General features: G+C 53.0%; 1 protein-coding gene across 3 annotated transcripts in view; it reads left to right on the top strand.

Annotated features, from left to right (window-relative positions):
• Window positions 1–18,433, top strand: part of MYH14 (myosin heavy chain 14) — a 90,859-nt gene that overhangs the window by 6,076 nt on the left and 66,350 nt on the right. For 2 of the 3 annotated variants that reach the window (XM_059905890.1, XM_059905889.1), the window contains exons 3-10: window positions 4,630–4,786; window positions 7,848–7,875; window positions 8,003–8,105; window positions 8,778–8,801; window positions 10,382–10,474; window positions 10,846–10,909; window positions 12,342–12,440; window positions 13,374–13,514. In XM_059905890.1, the coding sequence (XP_059761873.1) occupies window positions 4,630–4,786; window positions 7,848–7,875; window positions 8,003–8,105; window positions 8,778–8,801; window positions 10,382–10,474; window positions 10,846–10,909; window positions 12,342–12,440; window positions 13,374–13,514 (709 nt within the window). The remainder of the gene's footprint in view (window positions 1–4,629; window positions 4,787–7,847; window positions 7,876–8,002; window positions 8,106–8,777; window positions 8,802–10,381; window positions 10,475–10,845; window positions 10,910–12,341; window positions 12,441–13,373; window positions 13,515–18,433) is intronic. The other variant, XM_059905891.1, reaches the window with a different exon arrangement.

Below are 18,433 nucleotides of genomic sequence, written 5' to 3'. Positions count from 1 at the left end.
ACAATAAAAACTAACATTTATTAAGCATGTACTAGGCACTCTAAAATATATTGTTTCGATACATTTGCACAATTATAAAGCATTTTGCCTCCATTTTACAGATAGAGAAACTGAGGCACAGAAAGGTCAAGTTCCTTGACCAAGGTCACCCAGTTGGACTTGGCAGACGTGGGTAGTCTGGCTCCAGGCCCCACCACTTTGCTCTGATGCCTCTTGGGATTAAGACGGGATTGATGATAGTGATGTCGACTATGGTCTAGTCTCTGTTAAGCATTCACTGTCTCACGTTAAAAGCAAACAGGTGGAGTAGGGCGGCAGTTCTTTTTTTTTTTTTTTTTTTAAACAGTGAATTCCAATTTATTTATTTATTTATTTATGGTTGTGTTGGGTCTTCGTTTATGTGCGAGGGCTTTCTCTAGTTGAGGCAAGCGGGGGCCACTCTTCATCGCGGTGCGCGGGCCTTTCACTGTGGGGGCCTCTCTTGTTGCGGGGCACAGGCTCCAGATGCGCAGGCTCAGTAGTTGTGGCACACGGGCTTAGTTGCTCCGCGGCATGTGGGATCTTCCCAGACCAGGGCTCGAACCCGTGTCCCCTGCATTGGCAGGCAGATTCTCAACCACTGCGCCACCAGGGAAGTCCGGGCGGCAGTTCTTAACTCTGCTTCACGTTAGAATCATGTTAGGAATTTTTAAAAAATACCAACGCTCAAGCCCCGCCTCACCCCATTTAAACCAGGCTCTCTGAGGGTGTGACACTGGTCTTTTTAATAAGCTTCTAGGGTGGTTCTAAGGGACAGCCAAAGCGTTATTCAGAGCAAACAGGATTAGAGAGAGTGACAAGGAATGTGGAGAATAATAATGAGAAATAATGATCATGGGTGGCTAGCAAATGTTTATCCAGCACTTGTGATGTGCCAAGTACTGTTCTAAGTGCTGCATGTGGGTTATCAGCTCACTTCTGGGGCGGAGCTTGTTCTTATCACCTGATGTTTCAGGAATGTTAAGTGACTTGGGTCCCAGGTCACATGGACATGAAGGATTTGAACCCAGGCAGCTGGCCCCAGGTGTTCATGCTCCGAACACCAGCTTAGAGGGCTGGGGTCTCACTACCTTACTCATTTCAACCGACCCCACAAGAAAAACTACAAAATACCTCGCTAAAACCCTAAAAGGAAAAGTGCTGGTTTTATATTTTTTTAAAAACCACAAAACTTTAATGAGAGTAATAAAAGAATATTTCAATAAATGATGAGATGTATCAAAAAATAAAGATAAATAAACTGGCCCCAGTATCCACCCCATTAGGGGTCACAAGCACAAGATTAGAATATTTTTTATGAAATCTGACTCCTGTTTGGGGAGGAGACTGAGGTTGTGAGAGGGCCAGTGGCTGGCTCAGGGGCCCTCAGCTTTTGGTGGCAGGGGTGGGATTTGAACTGAGGGCTGTCTGGCCCTGGATGGAGTTGGCAGCTTCTCCAGGCTGTACTGGGCCCTTATGATTCCTCACTAGCCTTTGCGAGTCCTGGGAAAGAGACCTCTGTCCAGGCCACTCCCCTGGACCTCACCAAAGACAAGGGATCAGTGGGGCACCCAAAACACTGAGCCACCCTTTTCCTGTGAATAAACACTCTGAACCCTCACGGCAACTTTGTAAGGTATCTCCTATCATCCCCATTCTGCAGGTGGGGACACTGAGCCTCAGAGAGGGGCCAGGATTTGGACAAAGCCCCACCAGCTACAAACCAGCTTAACTGGGATTTGAACCCAGGCCATCTGACTCCAGACCCTACATCCTATCCACTGCATTAGGAAGATTATTGAGAAAGTTCAGGGGAAAAAATGGTAAGGCCTGAGCTAAGGTCATGGCCCGAGAGCCAGAGAATTGGGACCTGACAAATGAAAGCAAGATGGAAGATTCCAGAAGCCCAGACAGGAAGCAAATAGGGCCTTAACAATAATCATTAGCAATTAGTGAGGGCCTGCTTTCTCCATCAGGAGCTGTTCTAAACTTCTTTCCAATATGATCTGTTGACCCCCCTCTCCACATAAGGCTGTGAGGTAGGGGTTATCACCTCCTTTGTCCACGGCTTGGAGAAGAGAAGCCATTAGCCCAGGAGTAGCTAACAGCTAACATATTAAGCACACACAGGGAGCTCCCTGGAGGTCCAGTGGTTAAGACTGCAGTGGCAGCGCAGGTTTGATCCCTGGTCGGAGAACTAAGATCCTCGCATGCCGCGCGGCAAATAGGTAGATAGATAGATAGATAGATAGATAGCATGCACAGGGCTCCAGGGCCCACGCTGAGCCCTGTACTTGCAACGGGAACTTGCGGATGGCTCCCAGCAGCCCTCTGTGGAAGCGCTGTTCCCGTCCCTGTGTGATGAGAAAATGGGACCCAGAAAAGTTAAGGTGCTTGCTCAGGCCACGCAGCTAGAAGGTTCGATTCAAGCTCCACCTTGTTCGTCCTCGGGCCCCGCTTAATAAATACTAACTGGCCAACTGGTGATGGGAAAGATAGCGCTTCCCAGTGCAAGGAGTGGGGGGCGTCCGGGGTTCTAGAAACCCAGTTTCTGTCGCTAATAGGCTACTTGGCCTTGAGTGGCTCAAGGTCTCGGTCCCTTCACTGGGATGCTCGGGGCAGGAAGGGAACCCATCTGCCGGGCACTGGCCATGTTCTCTGCTCCGTGAGGCACTGGAAGGTGCATGGTGACATGCCACTCTCAGAATCCTTCTAGACTGTGGGGGGGGTTACAGCTCCATTTTACCAGGACTGGCAACTGAGGCTCAGAGAGGGCAAGCCCCTCGTGCTAAGTCACACAGGGCTCGAAACCCAGGATGACGTGGCATCCGAGTCTGAGTGAACTCTTAGCTTTCAGGTGGGATGGGAACGTGAGCGTCTTGGGACCCATGACTGGAGTGCCTTTTATGGGGCCCCGCCTCGGGCTGGCTCGTTTTTATTCATTATCGTCCTTAATCCCCACAGCCTCTGTAATGAGATGGGGAGGGTTTCTCAGGGAGAAAACCGAGACTGTGGGGAGAGTCACGAGGCTGAGGAGAGGGGGAGGCAGGGAGTTGCACCCGGTGGGTCTGCCTTCAGAGCCCCGAGGGCTGGGGCAGCCACCCCAGACCCTTCCAGCCAGGTTTTCCGCAGCCGTGCCCCGGCCACTCAGGTGTCCCCGACCCTCTCTAGGCACAACAGCCTCTGCCCTTTGCCCCCTGGCCTTGGCAGCCAGCTCAGGTTCCATCTGGTATGGTTGGCAGGAGGGGGCTGAGATGGGGAGTGGCACGGGTCGGGGAGGCTCCTCTTTCAGCCAGGAGTGGGGGCCTGGGCGCCAGCAGCCATGAGATACCCTCCCTGGGAATGTGGTCCGGCCGCCCTGCCCTCGAGAGCTCCTGGGAGCTGCTGGCAGGGAGGGCAGACACCCAGCAAACCGGTTGTTCTGCTCTAGACTGGCCACCCACCCTCCCATCCTTAAAAGCTTGGCACCTGGGAACCGGGCAACCTGTGGTGGCCACACCCTCGCTCTGCTTGAGAAGCTCTAGCCATCTGGGAGCTTAAAGCAGTTCTGCTACCAACCAACAAGTAACCGGCTAGCCATTTAACTAGCTAAGTAGCTAACTAGCTGGCTAAGTAGCTAACTAGTTTCACAGTTAACTAGCTAAGCCCCTAAGCAGCTAACTCTCTGCTGGATTAGCTAGCTTAGTCCAGCTAACTTAGCTAGTTAGCTCTCTGGGTTGGTTTAGCTAGGTGATCAGCTAGCTCTCTAGCTGTCTAACTGCCTCTATCCATCCTAAGTGCGTCTTATCTACCCGAGGCTCTGTCCGAGCTGGAACAGTTCTTAAACCTTAACAGGGTCCTGCACTCAGGCCCAACAGCTGTGTGGACAAATTCAGGGTGTCCATGAACTTGGATGCAAAAAAAAAAAATTACATCTTTATTTTCACTCACCTTGAGAACCTGTTTAGCATTTCCTCCAATAAGAAGGAACCACCAAGACGGTCGTGGAAGCAGGTCCTGTGAGTCTGTTATGAACAGAAACTGCAGACATGCTCTTGTCGTGTTTCAGCTGCTGCAGATACCGGGAGCACCCTTCCAGAAATGTTCTATGTGTATTCAGGCAAATTCATAAAAATATTCTTCTTGCACCCCTTTCAATGCAAACAGTTCTTACCTTGTCTCCTTTCCGTGGTAATGTTTTGGAGATAGTTCTCTACCTGTATACAGTACACCGAAAGCATCATAGGAATTCATTGTATGACCGTGCATCCAGATTGTCTCCAGTCTTCCGCTGTTTTAAAAATGATGCTACAGATGAACTTGCACATGGTCCTTTCACGCATGTGCGAGTCCAAGCAGTGACAGGGCTACAGAGCCTACCTTCTCTCTCTGTGTGTGAATCCTCATCCGTACAGCACCTTTGTGCAATTTGGAAAGCTTCTTTTCAACCATCAGCCTGAAACTGTTTGTAACAAATGTTCAAATCTACATTGTTGTGGTGTGAATGGCAGCCCCTTTGCCAGATGTCCTTGTGCAGTGCACAACCTGCCCAGCTGTACACGGCAGCCCCATGCTGCCCTCTGGGCCACAGGCAGGCAGCTAGTGAGGCCCTCTCCTTCTTGTCCACTGCAGACCTACTCCGGCCTTTTCTGTGTGGTCATCAACCCGTACAAGCAGCTTCCCATCTATACGGAGGCGATTGTGGAGATGTACCGGGGCAAAAAGCGCCACGAAGTGCCGCCCCACGTGTACGCAGTGACTGAGGGGGCCTACCGAAGCATGCTCCAGGGTGAGTGTGGGGCTTGGGCTGCTGGAGGTGCCTCTTCAGTGGGGACTGGGCTGGGGGTCAGGATCAGATGACAGGTCAAGGATTTCAGACACTGTGAGGCTTCTTTGTGGGGCAGGAGGTAACACAAATGGAGGGCCGAGTGGGCAAGGCTCTGGGTCCTACCAGACAGGCCCCTTTTTATCTGTTTCTCTGTTCACCCCTTCCCTCAACAAGTCTCATTTGGGACCTCACTGTTGCCAGCTCTTGCAAAAATTCCTCTTGAAACAGTGATTCTTAAGAGTGTTCATTCATTCAACATTTATATTGTTGACGTGATCTACATTGTCATGGGTGAATGGCTGCCCCTTAGACGATGGGCAGCATGGGGTCGCTGTGTACAGCTGGGCAGGCTGAGCACTGCACAAGGATGTTCGTCAGAGGGGCTGCCATTCACCCCATGACAATGTCGATCAGTTCTGCCAAAATTCCATAGTTCCCAGGTAGTATTCATATTACACTCATTAGATATTTATTATGTATACATACATACATATATATATATATATATAAAATACCTGCAAATACCTGCATTATGCACTCAAACATATTTATATATAATGTTTTTATAGTCACATTATAAATTTGTATTTAGTCAGAGGTAACATTTTATTTGGTTATATAATCTGTTACATATTTTTTATACTAGTTAATATAACTTAGGAATAAATGTTCAAGAAAATAAGAGTGAGTGCCTACTCTGGGTCAAGCACTTTTCAGGGATGAACACATTTAACGTCACAGCCACCCTATGAAGGAGGTGTGCTCGTTATCCCTGGTTGCCAGATGGGGAAACTGAGGCATAGAGCAGCGCACTCACTGCCCACCATCCCACGGGTGGGTCAGTGGCTGAGGTAGGATTCGAACCCAGGGCCCCCAGCTGCTGCTTGCGTGTAGGTCACACTGTGTATCATGTCCTCATCCTGGGCTGGGCACTGTGAGTTTTGACATGTGACCCTCCTGGATTCTAATACCTGACCCCGACTCAGCCTCTTGCTTGCTGTGTAACCCTGGGAAAGTGGCTGTCCCTCTCTGAGCCTCAGTTTCTTTTTTTTGGCCACACCATGAGGCTTGCAGGATCTTAGTTCCCCGACCAGGGATTGAACGTGGGCCCCAGCAGTGAAAGTGCCGAGTCCTAACCACTGGACCACCAACGACTTCCCCCTAAGCTTCAGTTTCCTCAACCTGTAAAATGGAGACAATAAACTCCAACTGAACAGAATGTAATTCATTCAAGAAACTTCAATTTGAGCCCCTACCGTGTGCCTCCTTGTGCTGAGCATGTGAAATTCAAAGACATGAGAGCAAGATTCTGGATCCCAGGTTCAGCCCTGGATACAAAACAGGCCACAATACTGTATTATATACTAGCTGGTATATTAAAAAAAATTGTTTTTGAAGATTCTGAGTTCTGACTATGGCCCTGTGAGGTAGGGGGCTGTTTTTTTTTTCTGGCTACGTGGTGCAGCTTGCGGGATCTTAGTTCCCCGACCAGGGATCAAACCCAGGCCCCTGCAGTGAAAGCACCAAGTCCTAACCACTCTGCCCCATTTTTCAGATGGGGAAAGTAAGGCACAGAAGACCTCAGAGACTGACGCAAGGTCACACAGCAAGGCGGGGAGGTGGCTGGGCCTTGAACCCATGTCCATAGGGCTCCCAAACCAGGCCGCTAACTCTGAGGCCCTATTGAATGCAGCCCTGTCTCTGGCTTAAAACCACCCAGAGACCTCCTGCCCTCCTTAAAAACCATCCAGACCCTTTAATCGTGGTCTCCAAACCCATCTGCATCATCTCCAGCTCTGCCCCCTCCCCCAGCCTCACTGGCCTCCTTGCTGTCTCTCAGACATCTCCAACTTGGTCCCACCACAGGGCCTTTGCACTGGTCGTGCCCTCTGCCTGGAATGCTCTTTCCCTGCTTCCTCGTCCTTTAGGGCTGAGCTGAAATAGCACCTCTTCTGATACACCTTCTGGCCCTCGACCCCTCCCCTCAGTCACTTCTTATGACTTTAGACCGGGGCTTGTCAATCCTGGCTCTGTTGACATTTGGGGCTGGATCAGTCTTTGGAGTGGGGGGTTGTCCTGTGCATCATAGGATGTTAAGCAACATCCCTGGGCTCTACCACTAAAGCTTGTAGGACAACCCTCCCAGGTTGTGACAACCAAAAATGTCTCCAGACATTGCCAACTGTCAAATCTTCATTTTTAGTTTATGGGGTTTTGTTGTTGTTTTGTTTGTTTCTTTGTTTTGCTGTGCTGCATGGCTTGTGGGGATTTCAGTTCCCAGACCAGGGACTGAACCCAGGCCATGGCAGTGAAAGCCCAGAGTCCTAATCACTAGGCCACCAGGGAACTCCCCTAGTTTATGTGCTTTTATCCCCCACTCAAGCGGATGCTCCATGAGGGCAGGGACCTTGCAAATTCCCACTGCTCTCAGTGTCTGACACTTAGTAGGTGGTCAGTGTGCATTTGTTGAAGGGTTGTGTCGGGCCCAGGGTGAGCGCAGGAGGAGATGGTGAGGACTGAGCTGTGCTCTCTGCCCTCAAGTTGGGCAGATGACCCACCAATGGGCCACCAGTCACCATAACTACCATTCTGTGGCCTGTTTTCTATTAGAGGCTGAGCCTGGGGTCCAGGATCTCACTCTCATGTCTCTGAATTTAACACACTCAGCACAAGGCAGCACACGGTAGGGGCTCAAATTGAAGTTTGTTGAATGAATCACATTCTGTTCAGTTGGAGTTTGTTGTCTCCATTTTACAGGTGAGGACACAGGCTCAGAGAGGGGTAGCTGCTTTCCCAGGGTCACACAGCAAATGAGAGGTTGAGTTAGGGTTAGGTATTAGAACCTAGGAGGGTCACACAGCAAATGAGAGGTTGAGTTAGGGTTAGGTATTAGAATCTAGGAGGGTCACACGTCAAAATCCAAGCTTTTCCTTAGCCCTTGGGAAGGATTTTGAAAAGAGGGTAGCCAGTGTCTCGCTGGAGAAATCCTCCCAGGTGACGCATCCCCCTCTGTCCCCTACAGATCGTGAGGATCAGTCCATTCTCTGCACGTGAGTAATCCTGAAGGACTTCCTGGAGGAAGCGGGGTCCCGGCTGGGCGTGGCTCTGCTTGGAATGGGCGGGGCTTACCTTGGAACATTGCTGACCCTTTTTGTTTCCCTTTGTGCCCCCCCTTAGCGGGGAGTCTGGGGCTGGGAAGACAGAAAACACCAAGAAAGTCATCCAGTACCTCGCCCACGTGGCATCATCGCCAAAGGGCAGAAAGGAGCCGGGTGTCCCGGTAAGTGACCTGCCTTGGGATGTCCTCTGGACCCTGCCACCAGCAAGGCCCCCTCCATCTCAGGTTCTGCTTCCCCCCATAACTAACTCCCTGCCTCCCTCATGGAGGGACACAGCCTTCTCCTGGCTGCCCATGCCCCCTGTGTCCCTACTGTGTGCCTGATATAGTGCTGGGAGCAGAGACACAAAAATGTGAAGGCCAGTCCTTGGCCTCATTGGCCCTTGGAACAGCGCCTGGCGCACAGTAGGTGCTTACATTCCAGAGCATTCACTGTGTGTCAGGCCTGTTTAGGTTCCGGCAATGCCCAGGTTTACTCTATAAGTGGGCATTTATATAGTACTAGTCCCTTTGCTTCTATTACTGTAACACTCCAGTGAGGTGGGTGTGGTCTTCCTGCATTAAAGACGGGAAACCAAAGTCACAGCTGTGGTGAGTTGGTTTTCCGAGGCCACACACCCAGGAAGGGCTAGCCTGGATTCAAACCCCAGGTGCTGCGGGTAACCCCCCGACGCCACCCCGCTCCACATGGCCAGTTTCCCCAGCCCCTCGTCTCTCCGCCTCACCCCACCCACCACCTGAGACCACCAGTTCACCTGTGTGTCTGTCCACGTTCCATGTGCTGTGTCCTGGTCCGTGTCCCGGTCCGTGTCTCGTGTCCTGTGACTTCCTCAGGCCTCCACCAGCACCGTGTCTTATGTGAGTAGTGGGGAATCACCTCGAGTCCTGTCACCCCTAATACCACCTGGGTCACCCCAGACCACAGTCTTCCTGGCAGACAGGGCCCCCTCAGGCACTGATGGTCACCCCTGCCAGGAAGCCACATTGCCACTTATGGCAGTCCTGCTGTGTGCACGCCCAGCCCCACACTGTCATTTCACACAACCCTACTGTGTGCACACAGGCCCCCCCCACCCCACTGTTGCTTATGGCAGCCCTACTGCATGCACACACCTAGGGCCCATGCTGCCATTTAGTGTGGTCCTACCACACATGTGCAGACCCCAACCACACAGCCGTTTCTGTTAGCCCTACTGTGTCTGTGCAGACTGGCCACAGATCCCAATGTGAAACAACCCAGAGGCCACAACTACCATTTATTGTTGATCTGCTAAATATATGTAGACAGAGCCCACAGACACCACGAGGTCACACAACCCACAGACCCACACTGACAGTTATGGTAGGCTTAATGTGTACACCCAGCTCAGGCTAGTGTCTGAGGGCTCACAGGGCATTTAAAGAAATAGTTGGTGTCTTTGAGAGCCTGGCTGGGAAAGAGGGGAAGGGGATTGCTGTTGACTGAGCACCTACTATGTTCCTGGCTCTGACACCGAGGTGGCTGTAGGGAAGTTCAGAATAAGATCCCTACCCATGGGGGTTGGGGGAGGGATAAATTGGGAGTAGGGGATGAAAAGATGCACATTACCGTATATAAAATAGATAAACAACAAAGATTTACTGTATAGAACAGGGAACTATATTTAATATCTTGTAATGAACTATAATGGATAAGAATCGGAAAAAGAAGAATATAGGTATATACATATATATGTATAACCATATCATTTTGCTGTATACCTGAAACTAACACAATATTATAAATCAACTATACTTCAATTTTAAAAAAAGGTTCCTGTCTTAAAAAAATAAATAAATAAAAAATCCCCACCCATGGATCAGCCTGACTGGGGGAGGAAACTACCAAACTTCCAAACAGTTTGAAGCACTTTACTTAGATGGTATAAGATTTTTCTTTAATTCTGCAAGTGATACATGAGTACATATTCACTGTAACAACAGCAACAACAACAAAAATCAGATAAAGTGAAATTCCTCTTTCCTTCTCTCAGTCCTCCTTCCTTGGAGCGTCTTATGCTGTTGACAGTTTGGTGTGTATCCTTGCAGACCTTTCTCTAAATGTTTACAGACATGTGTCTATCCTTATAGAAATAGGAGTCTCGTTTTGTGGTGTGCTTTTCCCTCAATTTATTTTTTATTAATGGGATCACACTGTAGGTATTTTCCTGCAACTTGCTTTTTGTTTTGTTTTGTTTCCACTAACAATGTATCCTGGAGATGTTTCCTCAGATGTTTCCTCGTTCCCTTCACAGTAGACTGAAGGGCAAGACCCAGATGCGGGAAAGCGGGCACACACCCGGACACACAAAGGCCCCTCACACACAGACACTCAGCCAGCTGTGACACAGACCCACCCCCCTTACAGCTGGGCCAACCCCCCTGCCCCCACTGACGCGCCATCCCCCGCGCCCCTGCAGGGTGAGCTGGAGCGGCAGCTTCTTCAGGCTAACCCCATCCTGGAGGCCTTTGGCAACGCCAAGACAGTAAAGAATGACAACTCCTCCCGATTCGTGAGTGCTGGGGGAGGGCGGTGCCTGGGCCTGAGTCAGTGAAACAGGAGCTGGGAGTTTCGGAGGACGGTGGAGGGGAGGCAGGATGTGTGGGTCTGTTGAAGGAGGAGGGGCCTGGGGGCCGTGACTTCTAGGTCTGAGAGATGAAGGAGCTGGGGACCTGGGTCCCAAGGAAAGAAGTCAGAGGGGCCTGGACCTTGAATTCCCCTGGGAACTGCCCCCCCGAACTGGAACCTCATGATTGGAGTGGGGGTCAGTGGAGGGAGAAAGCAAGAGGCAGCCCTGGCCCTAGGAGGGGTGAGTGTGGGTTGGCGGTGCTCTCTAGGCCCGCGGGATCCTTGGCTAAGTCCCTCCGCCTGCTCCCCTCGCAGGGCAAGTTCATCCGCATCAACTTCGACGTTGCCGGGTACATCGTGGGCGCCAACATCGAGACTTGTATCCTCACCGCCGGGAGGGGTGCCTGGTTGGGGGGACGAGGGGTGGCAGCCAAGGAGGGTGGCTCTTGGGATCTCACCGCTTACGGAAAACAGGCGTCCACACTCGCCGGGAACGCTGGCTCCCTGCAGCTCAGAAACTGTGCCTCAGTTTCCCCCTCTGCAGAAGGGGAAGGATCCTAGAACCTCAGGAAGGGGCAGAGAGACAGCATCTCCACGTGAAGGGAGGAGGGCAGGACCTCCTGGAGCTTTTAGGAGAAGGCCAGCCCAGCCTCGCTATGGGGCTATGACTTAACCATAGAGAAAGGTCGCGAGCGCAGGCAGCAAAAGGGGAAGGCGCGTGGGGCTGAGTGGGGGGGGGGGGGCGGGCAGCGCCAGCTTCCAGAGGCCTTGCCCCGTGGAGTCACACGGGACGTGCTTAATTCCCAGCTATGCCAACACGTGTGAAATGTTTTCTACCAGGCACGCTCATCAGAGACTCCGCACCCAGGGTTTTTACTGGGGGCTGATCACATAGGCACTCTCTCCCTGGCACGTACCCAAATTCCAGAGTCCCCGAAGGAAAGCGGGTGTTCAGAAGAAACCATGTTGTTTTGCACAAACAGTTTAGGTGCAGGGGGCCCCTCCTATCAGCCAAGGAAGGCTGGGAACCCTCCCGAAATCCAGGTTCCCAGACACCAGCCAGAGGCGGGCCTTGCAAGCCGGCTAACTCAGGCCAGCTGTGTCAAACCTTTCCCACACATGCTCGGTAGGAACTTAAGAGAGAAAACCCAGAAGCTCCAGGAGTGCAGAGCTTAAGAGAACGAGCGAAGAAATCACACCCACCCGCGTTCGAATCCCAGCTCTGCCACTTTGAGGCTCTTGAGCATGTGATTTGACCTCTCCGGGCTTCAGTTTCCCCCTCTGTAGAGGGGGACGGATCATAGAACCTACCCTGGAAGGGTCTGAAGTGAGGCAGGTTCTAAGCATGGCCCCTGCCACATCGTAAGCACTCAAGCATGAGCTATCTGGGAATTCCCTGGCAGTCCAGTGGTTAGGACTCAGCGCTTTCACTGTGTAAACGTGCCATGTGGCTTTCCTAGAAGGGAGAAGCTGAGAGCCCCAGTAGTCATACGGGGAAACTGAGGCTGGGAGGGTCATGACAGCAGGAGGTATTCTTATCCTTGGTAGTGAAAAACCAGGCACAGCTGCAGTGTTTGACACATAATAACTCATTTACCCCAACAGCACCTCATAGACTCATGGACGGGTGTTAGTATTGGGCCCCTTGCACAGATGAGGAAACTAAGGCTCGAGGCTTAAGTGACACAAGTCCAAAGCCACTGGTCCAGTTAGCGACCAGGTCGCCCGCCGGGGCTATGAGTGACTCCACTGTTCCACGGGATAGCCAGGGGGTCCCCTCCATGCGGCACCTTGACTCGCCCCCCACCCAGACCTGCTGGAGAAGTCGAGGGCCATCCGCCAGGCCAAGGACGAATGCAGCTTCCACATCTTCTACCAGCTGCTGGGAGGCGCCGGGGAGCAGCTCAAGGGTTAGTGTCCGATGGCTCCCCACCCCTCCCCGGGGTCTGGGTGGTAGCTGCGTGTGGACCCCCCGGGGCGGAGGACATGGGAGGCACTAACCTTTGTCAAGCACCTGCTTTGTGTCAGGCTCCTGCTGGGTGGTGGATTCTCTCGCCTCCCGGATTCCACCGCCCCTGGTTTCTGCCGCCTCTCGACTCCTGCCACCCCCAGACTCTGCTGCCCTCTGGTTCCCGCTGTCTCCCGGGTCTTGCTCATGCCGGCTACGTGGCCATGTGTCTCCTGCCCACACACTTCTCTCCTGAAACTCCGGGGCTCTGCTTACTCCAGCGGGTGCTGTAACAAGTCCAGCTTTGCCTTCTCGTGGTTCCCGATGATGGTGGTTTGCGTGGCTTGTAGGCTCCTGCTGCCTCCTGTCTCCTGCTCTGCGCTCCTCCAGCCTTCTGGCTGTGGAAACGCCCCAAGGCCGTCTCCTCTACGGTGGCCCCGCTGCCCTGTGGCTCCCCTGTCATTCTGGCTTCTTCCACCCCGTAGCTTGGGCCGCCTCCTGGCCCCTCCGCACCCAGCCTCCTGCTCGCGGTGGCTTCCGAACCCTCTGCCACCGGCCCCTCCTGTCCCATGGCTTCTGCTAACTCGGGCACCCGCAGCCCTGTTGCTTCTGCCAATGCGCGGCTCCTGCCTTCTCTGGGCAACTCTGCGACTAGAGAATCATTATGGAAGGAGGGAAGAGGAAAGGTCTAATATGTGCTAAATACCCACTTCACGCCCGGCCCTTCCTACCAAACCCTTGAAGAATGGATCCCCACTCATTTGACAGAGGAGGAGACCGAGGTTCCTAGTGGGGAAGTGATGCTCTTCCCGGGGTGGCTATTTGAGGAAGCCGGGACTTGAGTCTGACTCTACAGCTCATTCTTGACCTTGGCCTCCGCCCGTTACTCCTACAGCCGACCTCCTCCTGGAGCCATTCTCCCACTACCGCTTCCTGACCAACGGGCCATCATCCTCTCCGGGCCAGGAGCGCGAGCTCTTCCAGGAGACACTGGAGTCCCTGCGGGTCCTGGGATTCACCCACGAGGAAATCACCTGTGAGTGAGCCGTGAGCCCAGAGCCCCCCATGAAGGATGGGGGTGGACACCTGGCCATGCATTGCTCGGTTTGAAAACTAAAACAGGGAACGGAGGAAGGAGGAAACTTTAAATAGGGGATCGGGAAGGACACACTGTGTTGGTGATGTTTGCGCGAAGGCCTGGAGAGCCGAAGGTGTGAGCATTGGTGCTATCGGGGGAAGAACAGTCTAGGCAGGGGGAAACAGCGTGTGCAAAAGCCCTGAGGCAGGAAAGGCGTGGCATGTTTGAGGAATTGAAACTTCTCGAATGGATTCAATTAGTGGGTGACCCAGGGGAGTGGGGAGATGGAGCCACAGGGGCAGGTGGGGCCTCAAATGCCAGCCTGAGGGGCTGGGATTTGTCCTGAGGGCACTGGGGAGCCATGGGAGGGCTGGGAGCCGTGGAGGATGGACTGTAGGGCAGGAGGAGGCTGAAGCGAGGGTGCAGGGAGGACCCTGCCCCTGGCCCGGGGTCTTCCTTGGTTGGTCTGGGCTCGGGGGGCACTGGGGTGAAATACTCAGCTCATTACCCGTGTTCTTCTGCTTTGCCCCCCACCTTTCTCACCAAACAGTACATTTTGACAATAGTTCCGTTGCAGTACTGTATTCGTTTGCCAGGGCTGCCATCACAAAGCACCATAAACCGAGTGCCTTAAACAAGTGAAATTGATCATCTCCCAGGTCTGGAGGCCAGAAGTCTGAGGTCAAGGTGTTGGTGGGGTTGGTTGGTCCTGGGAGAATCTGTTCCCTTCCCCTCCCCTAACTTCTGGTGGTTTCCTTGTTAGAAGTGTCACCTGATCTCCGCCTTCAGCCTAACGGGGTGCGCCCGCCTCCCTGCCCAGGCATCTGTATGCAAATCTCCCCTTTTATAGGACACCCATCATTTTGGATTAGGGGCCACCCCAGTCCCGTATGATCTCATCTTAGCTTAAATAATTACAGCTGCAACGACCCAATACCCAAATCAGGTCACATTCTGAGAGGTCCCAGGCATTAGGATTTTAGTATATTTTTGAAGGGAATAGAGGGACACGATTCAACCCATTACGTGCGCATAGAGGGGGAAATCTCAGTCTTTTTTCCGGCTACCTGGCATTTCATTGTCTGGATGAATTGTGATTCCTGTCACCAGTCCCGCGGAGACCCTGATTTCCAGTTCTGAGCGGGGCCGGGCCTGGGTCTCATTCTCCTCTGGTCTCCGGGGCTGTGGAAGGCCTCGGGAGCCACTGTAGGCTCCAGGGCCAATGGGGAGGGCTGGAGACACGACACAGTCAGTGCCAGGTTGGCTGTCCACCCAGGCAGCGAACAGGCCAGCGTCCTCAGGCATATTGACACAGGGTCCCAGGCCTCCCTGCTAGATTTCCCAACCACGGGTTGCGTAACTGCCCTGCTCCTCCCTGGGCAGCTGACAAACAAATTCAGATGGAGGCCACAGTGGGGGCCTGAGCCTCTCAGGTACCGCCTGCCCTCCTGACACAGGTCACCTCAAGTAACCCTCCTGCCGTGTGGTGGGCGCGGGTAGCAGCTCCGATTTTTCCAGTCCCGAAACAAAAATTTTGCACCACCGTCGGCGTGTAGTGACATAATCTGAATATGATCAAAGGTCATCGTGTGAAAACCGAGTCGCCCCGGGCCCCTCTGAGCCCTAGTTTTCCACTGTTAAGCTTCCTGCATCTCCTGCCAGAAATATTTCAGACATGTAAGAAAAGACACACATTATTCTCCAGCCCCAGGGCTGATGTTCAGCTGTAATGTTGATCAAAATGTTACCGTATTTCTGGGACTTCCCTGGCGGTCAGGTGGTTAAGACTCCGAGCTTCCACTGCAGCGGGCACGGGTTCGATCCCTGGTGGGGGAACTGAGATCCTGCATGCCACCCACCCCCTCCAAAAAAAACGTTACCGTATTTCTCTCCTGATTTAAAAGTTCCTGCGCAGTGGTTGATCCAGATGGGCCCCACCTCCCTGACCTTCCTCCCAGGACCGGCTCAGAGGCACCAAATAACCATGAAAACACCTGGCATATCAGGCCCCACACCCTGGCCTGGGTCCTGCATGGCACTGGGGTAAAATAGCTCATCACCCCCGTGCTAGCGTGGGCTTTGTCCCCTACTTTTCCCACCAAACAGCATGTTTTGGCAGTTATTCTGGTTTTGTAGGTAAAGGTGAATTTCAGGGTTTTTTGTGGTTGCAGAAGGTTTCACTGTTTAGATGAGCTGTGATTCTTGCAGCCTGTCTGTCCCTTGCAGACACACCCTTCGGGTGACTGCATTCTGTTGCTATTGGAACGAACCCCCATCCCCCCAAAAGTGCCAAGAATATCCTTATAAGTAGGTCTTTGTGCCCATGGGTGAACAGAACTGCAGGATCAGCTCTTAAGCCACAAAATGCTGAGTCCAAGGAGAGGTGCAATTTTTGGTTTTATCCAGCTTTAATGGAAATTTAACAGCTTTATTGAGGTATCATTCACGTACCAAAACATTTACCTATTTAAAGTATATATCAGGGAATTCCCTGGCGGTCCAGTGGTTAGGACTCCGCACTTTCACTGCCAAGGGCCCAGGTTCGATCCCTGGTCGGGGAACTAAGATCCCGCAGGCCTTGTGGCGTGGCCAAATACAAGCCAGTGGCTTTTAGTACCTTCAGAGCTGTGCAGCCGTCCCCACAATCAATTTTGGAACATTTTCAGTGACCTAAGAAGATACCTTGCGCCCCTTTGCGGTCGTCTGCCGGTTTTCCAATGGCAGCCCTTGGCAACCACAGATCTGCTTCCTGTGTCTATGGATTTGCTTATCCGGGACCTTTCATATAAGTGGAATCATACAATATATCATCCTCTGTGGCTGGCTTCCTTCCCTCGGCATGATGGTTTGAAGTTTCATCCATGTGGTCGTACGTATCCGTGCTTCCTTCCTTTTTACTGCTGAATAATTTTGCTTTTTACCTTTTTCTTATGGAACCTTTCAAACAGGTATGCAAGTAGAGAGCAGAGGGTCGTGAACCCCCCACCCCTCCCCCAGGAACCTGGCACCAGATCCAGCAGTTAGGGGCTCATGACTTCTTGGCTTTCAGCTCTAACCCCCAGCCCCTTTCCCTTCCCCCAACCCCACTCTGTTTTTTTAACTTGTACTGAATCGACCTCGCCGCCGTCCAGAAGGTGGCGCTAGTTTCCAGTTTCTCCCACCCTGTCTCTGGAGCACCTGTTCCCCGACGTGGTTGCCAGCAACCACTGTTGTCAGCTTTTTTGCTTTTGCTGGTGTGGCAGGTGGATGGGGTCTCATAACAGTGTGATTTTGTGTCTCACTTCCAAGGAGTGGAGCCAGCCGGTCACCTTTTTTTCTAGACTGTCCTTTGGAAGAAAGAGGAGACAGAGATGGGGAGTTCCCTGGCGGTCCGGTCCAGTGGTTAGGACTCGTAGGTTAGGGATGGCCCTGGGTTCGATCCCTGGTCGGGAAACTAGGCTCCCACAAGCCCCATGGCGCGGCCAAAAAGAAAAAAGGACACAGAGGTCCAGGGAGGTGGGGTGTCTGCCCTATAGGACTCACTGCCTTTGATGAGGTGGTGGTGGAACCCGGGTCTAACTCCAAAGCCAGCCCGTGATCCGTTTCCAGAGAGGCAGGTGGGCGCCTCTGGGTCACCCACGGGAAGCCCAGGGCAGAGAGCGTTCAGGGCCAGTGGAAGCAGGACCTCCACCCCCCTCCTCACTTCCCATCCACGTTGGCGCCGTAAATGCCACCAGGGAGGTGAGCTCCTTACCACGTGAGGCCGTCGTAGCCTCGCCAGCCCCACGCCTCCGCCCATGCAGGTCGGGGCTTGCTTACCGCTGGCTGGGTTGAAATCACCAGCCAGAGCTGACTGCCAGCCCCTCAGGCGTCAGGTTCACCGGGTGCTTGGAACCCGCGCAGGTTCCGAAGCCAACCGTAAAAGGCCATTTTAAAGGCCACCGCGGGGTGGGGGGGGACTCGAGTCTGGGTCAGGTCTGAGCTGATGTTAAGGATGAATAATCATCCAGTTTGTTAGGGGTGATGATGCGCTTGTGAGTCTATCAGGAGATGTGCTCATTTATTTATCTTTTGGGAGGTGCCTCGCTGCCCTGCCGCAAAACCTCGCAGCGTTTCCGGGACTCTCGGCTGTCCCCTCCGACACCCCTGACCCCCCGCCCAGCCCCTCCCACTGCCCAGCAGGGGAAACCCGGGCCCAGGAGGCCGCTGGCTTGCCCCAGGTCACGCCTCAGTAATGCACCCCCCACTAGTTAACTCTTGGCCATTTGTTCATTCGTATATCGATTCATTCAACACATGATGGAGTCTGCGGGCCAGACCCCTGCAGGCGCTGGGAGAAATGAACCGTGACCAAGACAGAACAAGCCCCTGCCCCCTGGAGCGCTGAGACCCAGGGAGCATCAAATCACACAAGTGGATTAAAGTTGATCCCCTGTTAGAGTGATGGCTGGAAGGTGCATGGAGCAGTGACTCTGGGTCAAGGGGGTGGGGGGTGGGGTCTCGGAAGGGGCGGGGCAGCCCCTGGAGGAGGTGGCGCTTGGCTGAGCCCTGATGGTCAGGCAGGAATTAAGCAGGTGTAGGTGGTCCTGGACCGCCTCTATGGGGAGGGAACTCCCAGGGCGAAAGCCTGGGGGCAAGAGAGAGTGTCACGTGTTGGCGGAGATGAAAGAGGTTGGCCTGGCTGGTTGGAGTAACTGAGGGGCTGGAGCAGGTGGGAGGATTGGGAACAGGGTGCCGAAGACCTTGATAAGGGATAAGATTGAATCCCAGAAGTAGTGGGGACTGTGGAAGGAATTCTTCCCCCCAAGGTGGCAAGCTGAAGTTCATTCATGAACACATTCATGGAGTGCTTACTGTATGCAGAGGATACAGTTAGAAGATGAATAAGGAACAGATAC

The sequence above is a fragment of the Balaenoptera ricei genome, chromosome 19, assembly GCF_028023285.1.
Source record: "Balaenoptera ricei isolate mBalRic1 chromosome 19, mBalRic1.hap2, whole genome shotgun sequence".
Classification (NCBI taxonomy): Eukaryota; Metazoa; Chordata; class Mammalia; order Artiodactyla; family Balaenopteridae; genus Balaenoptera; species Balaenoptera ricei.
The sequence above is the reverse complement of the archived record's forward strand: the minus strand, read 5'-3'. Positions and strand labels throughout refer to the sequence as shown.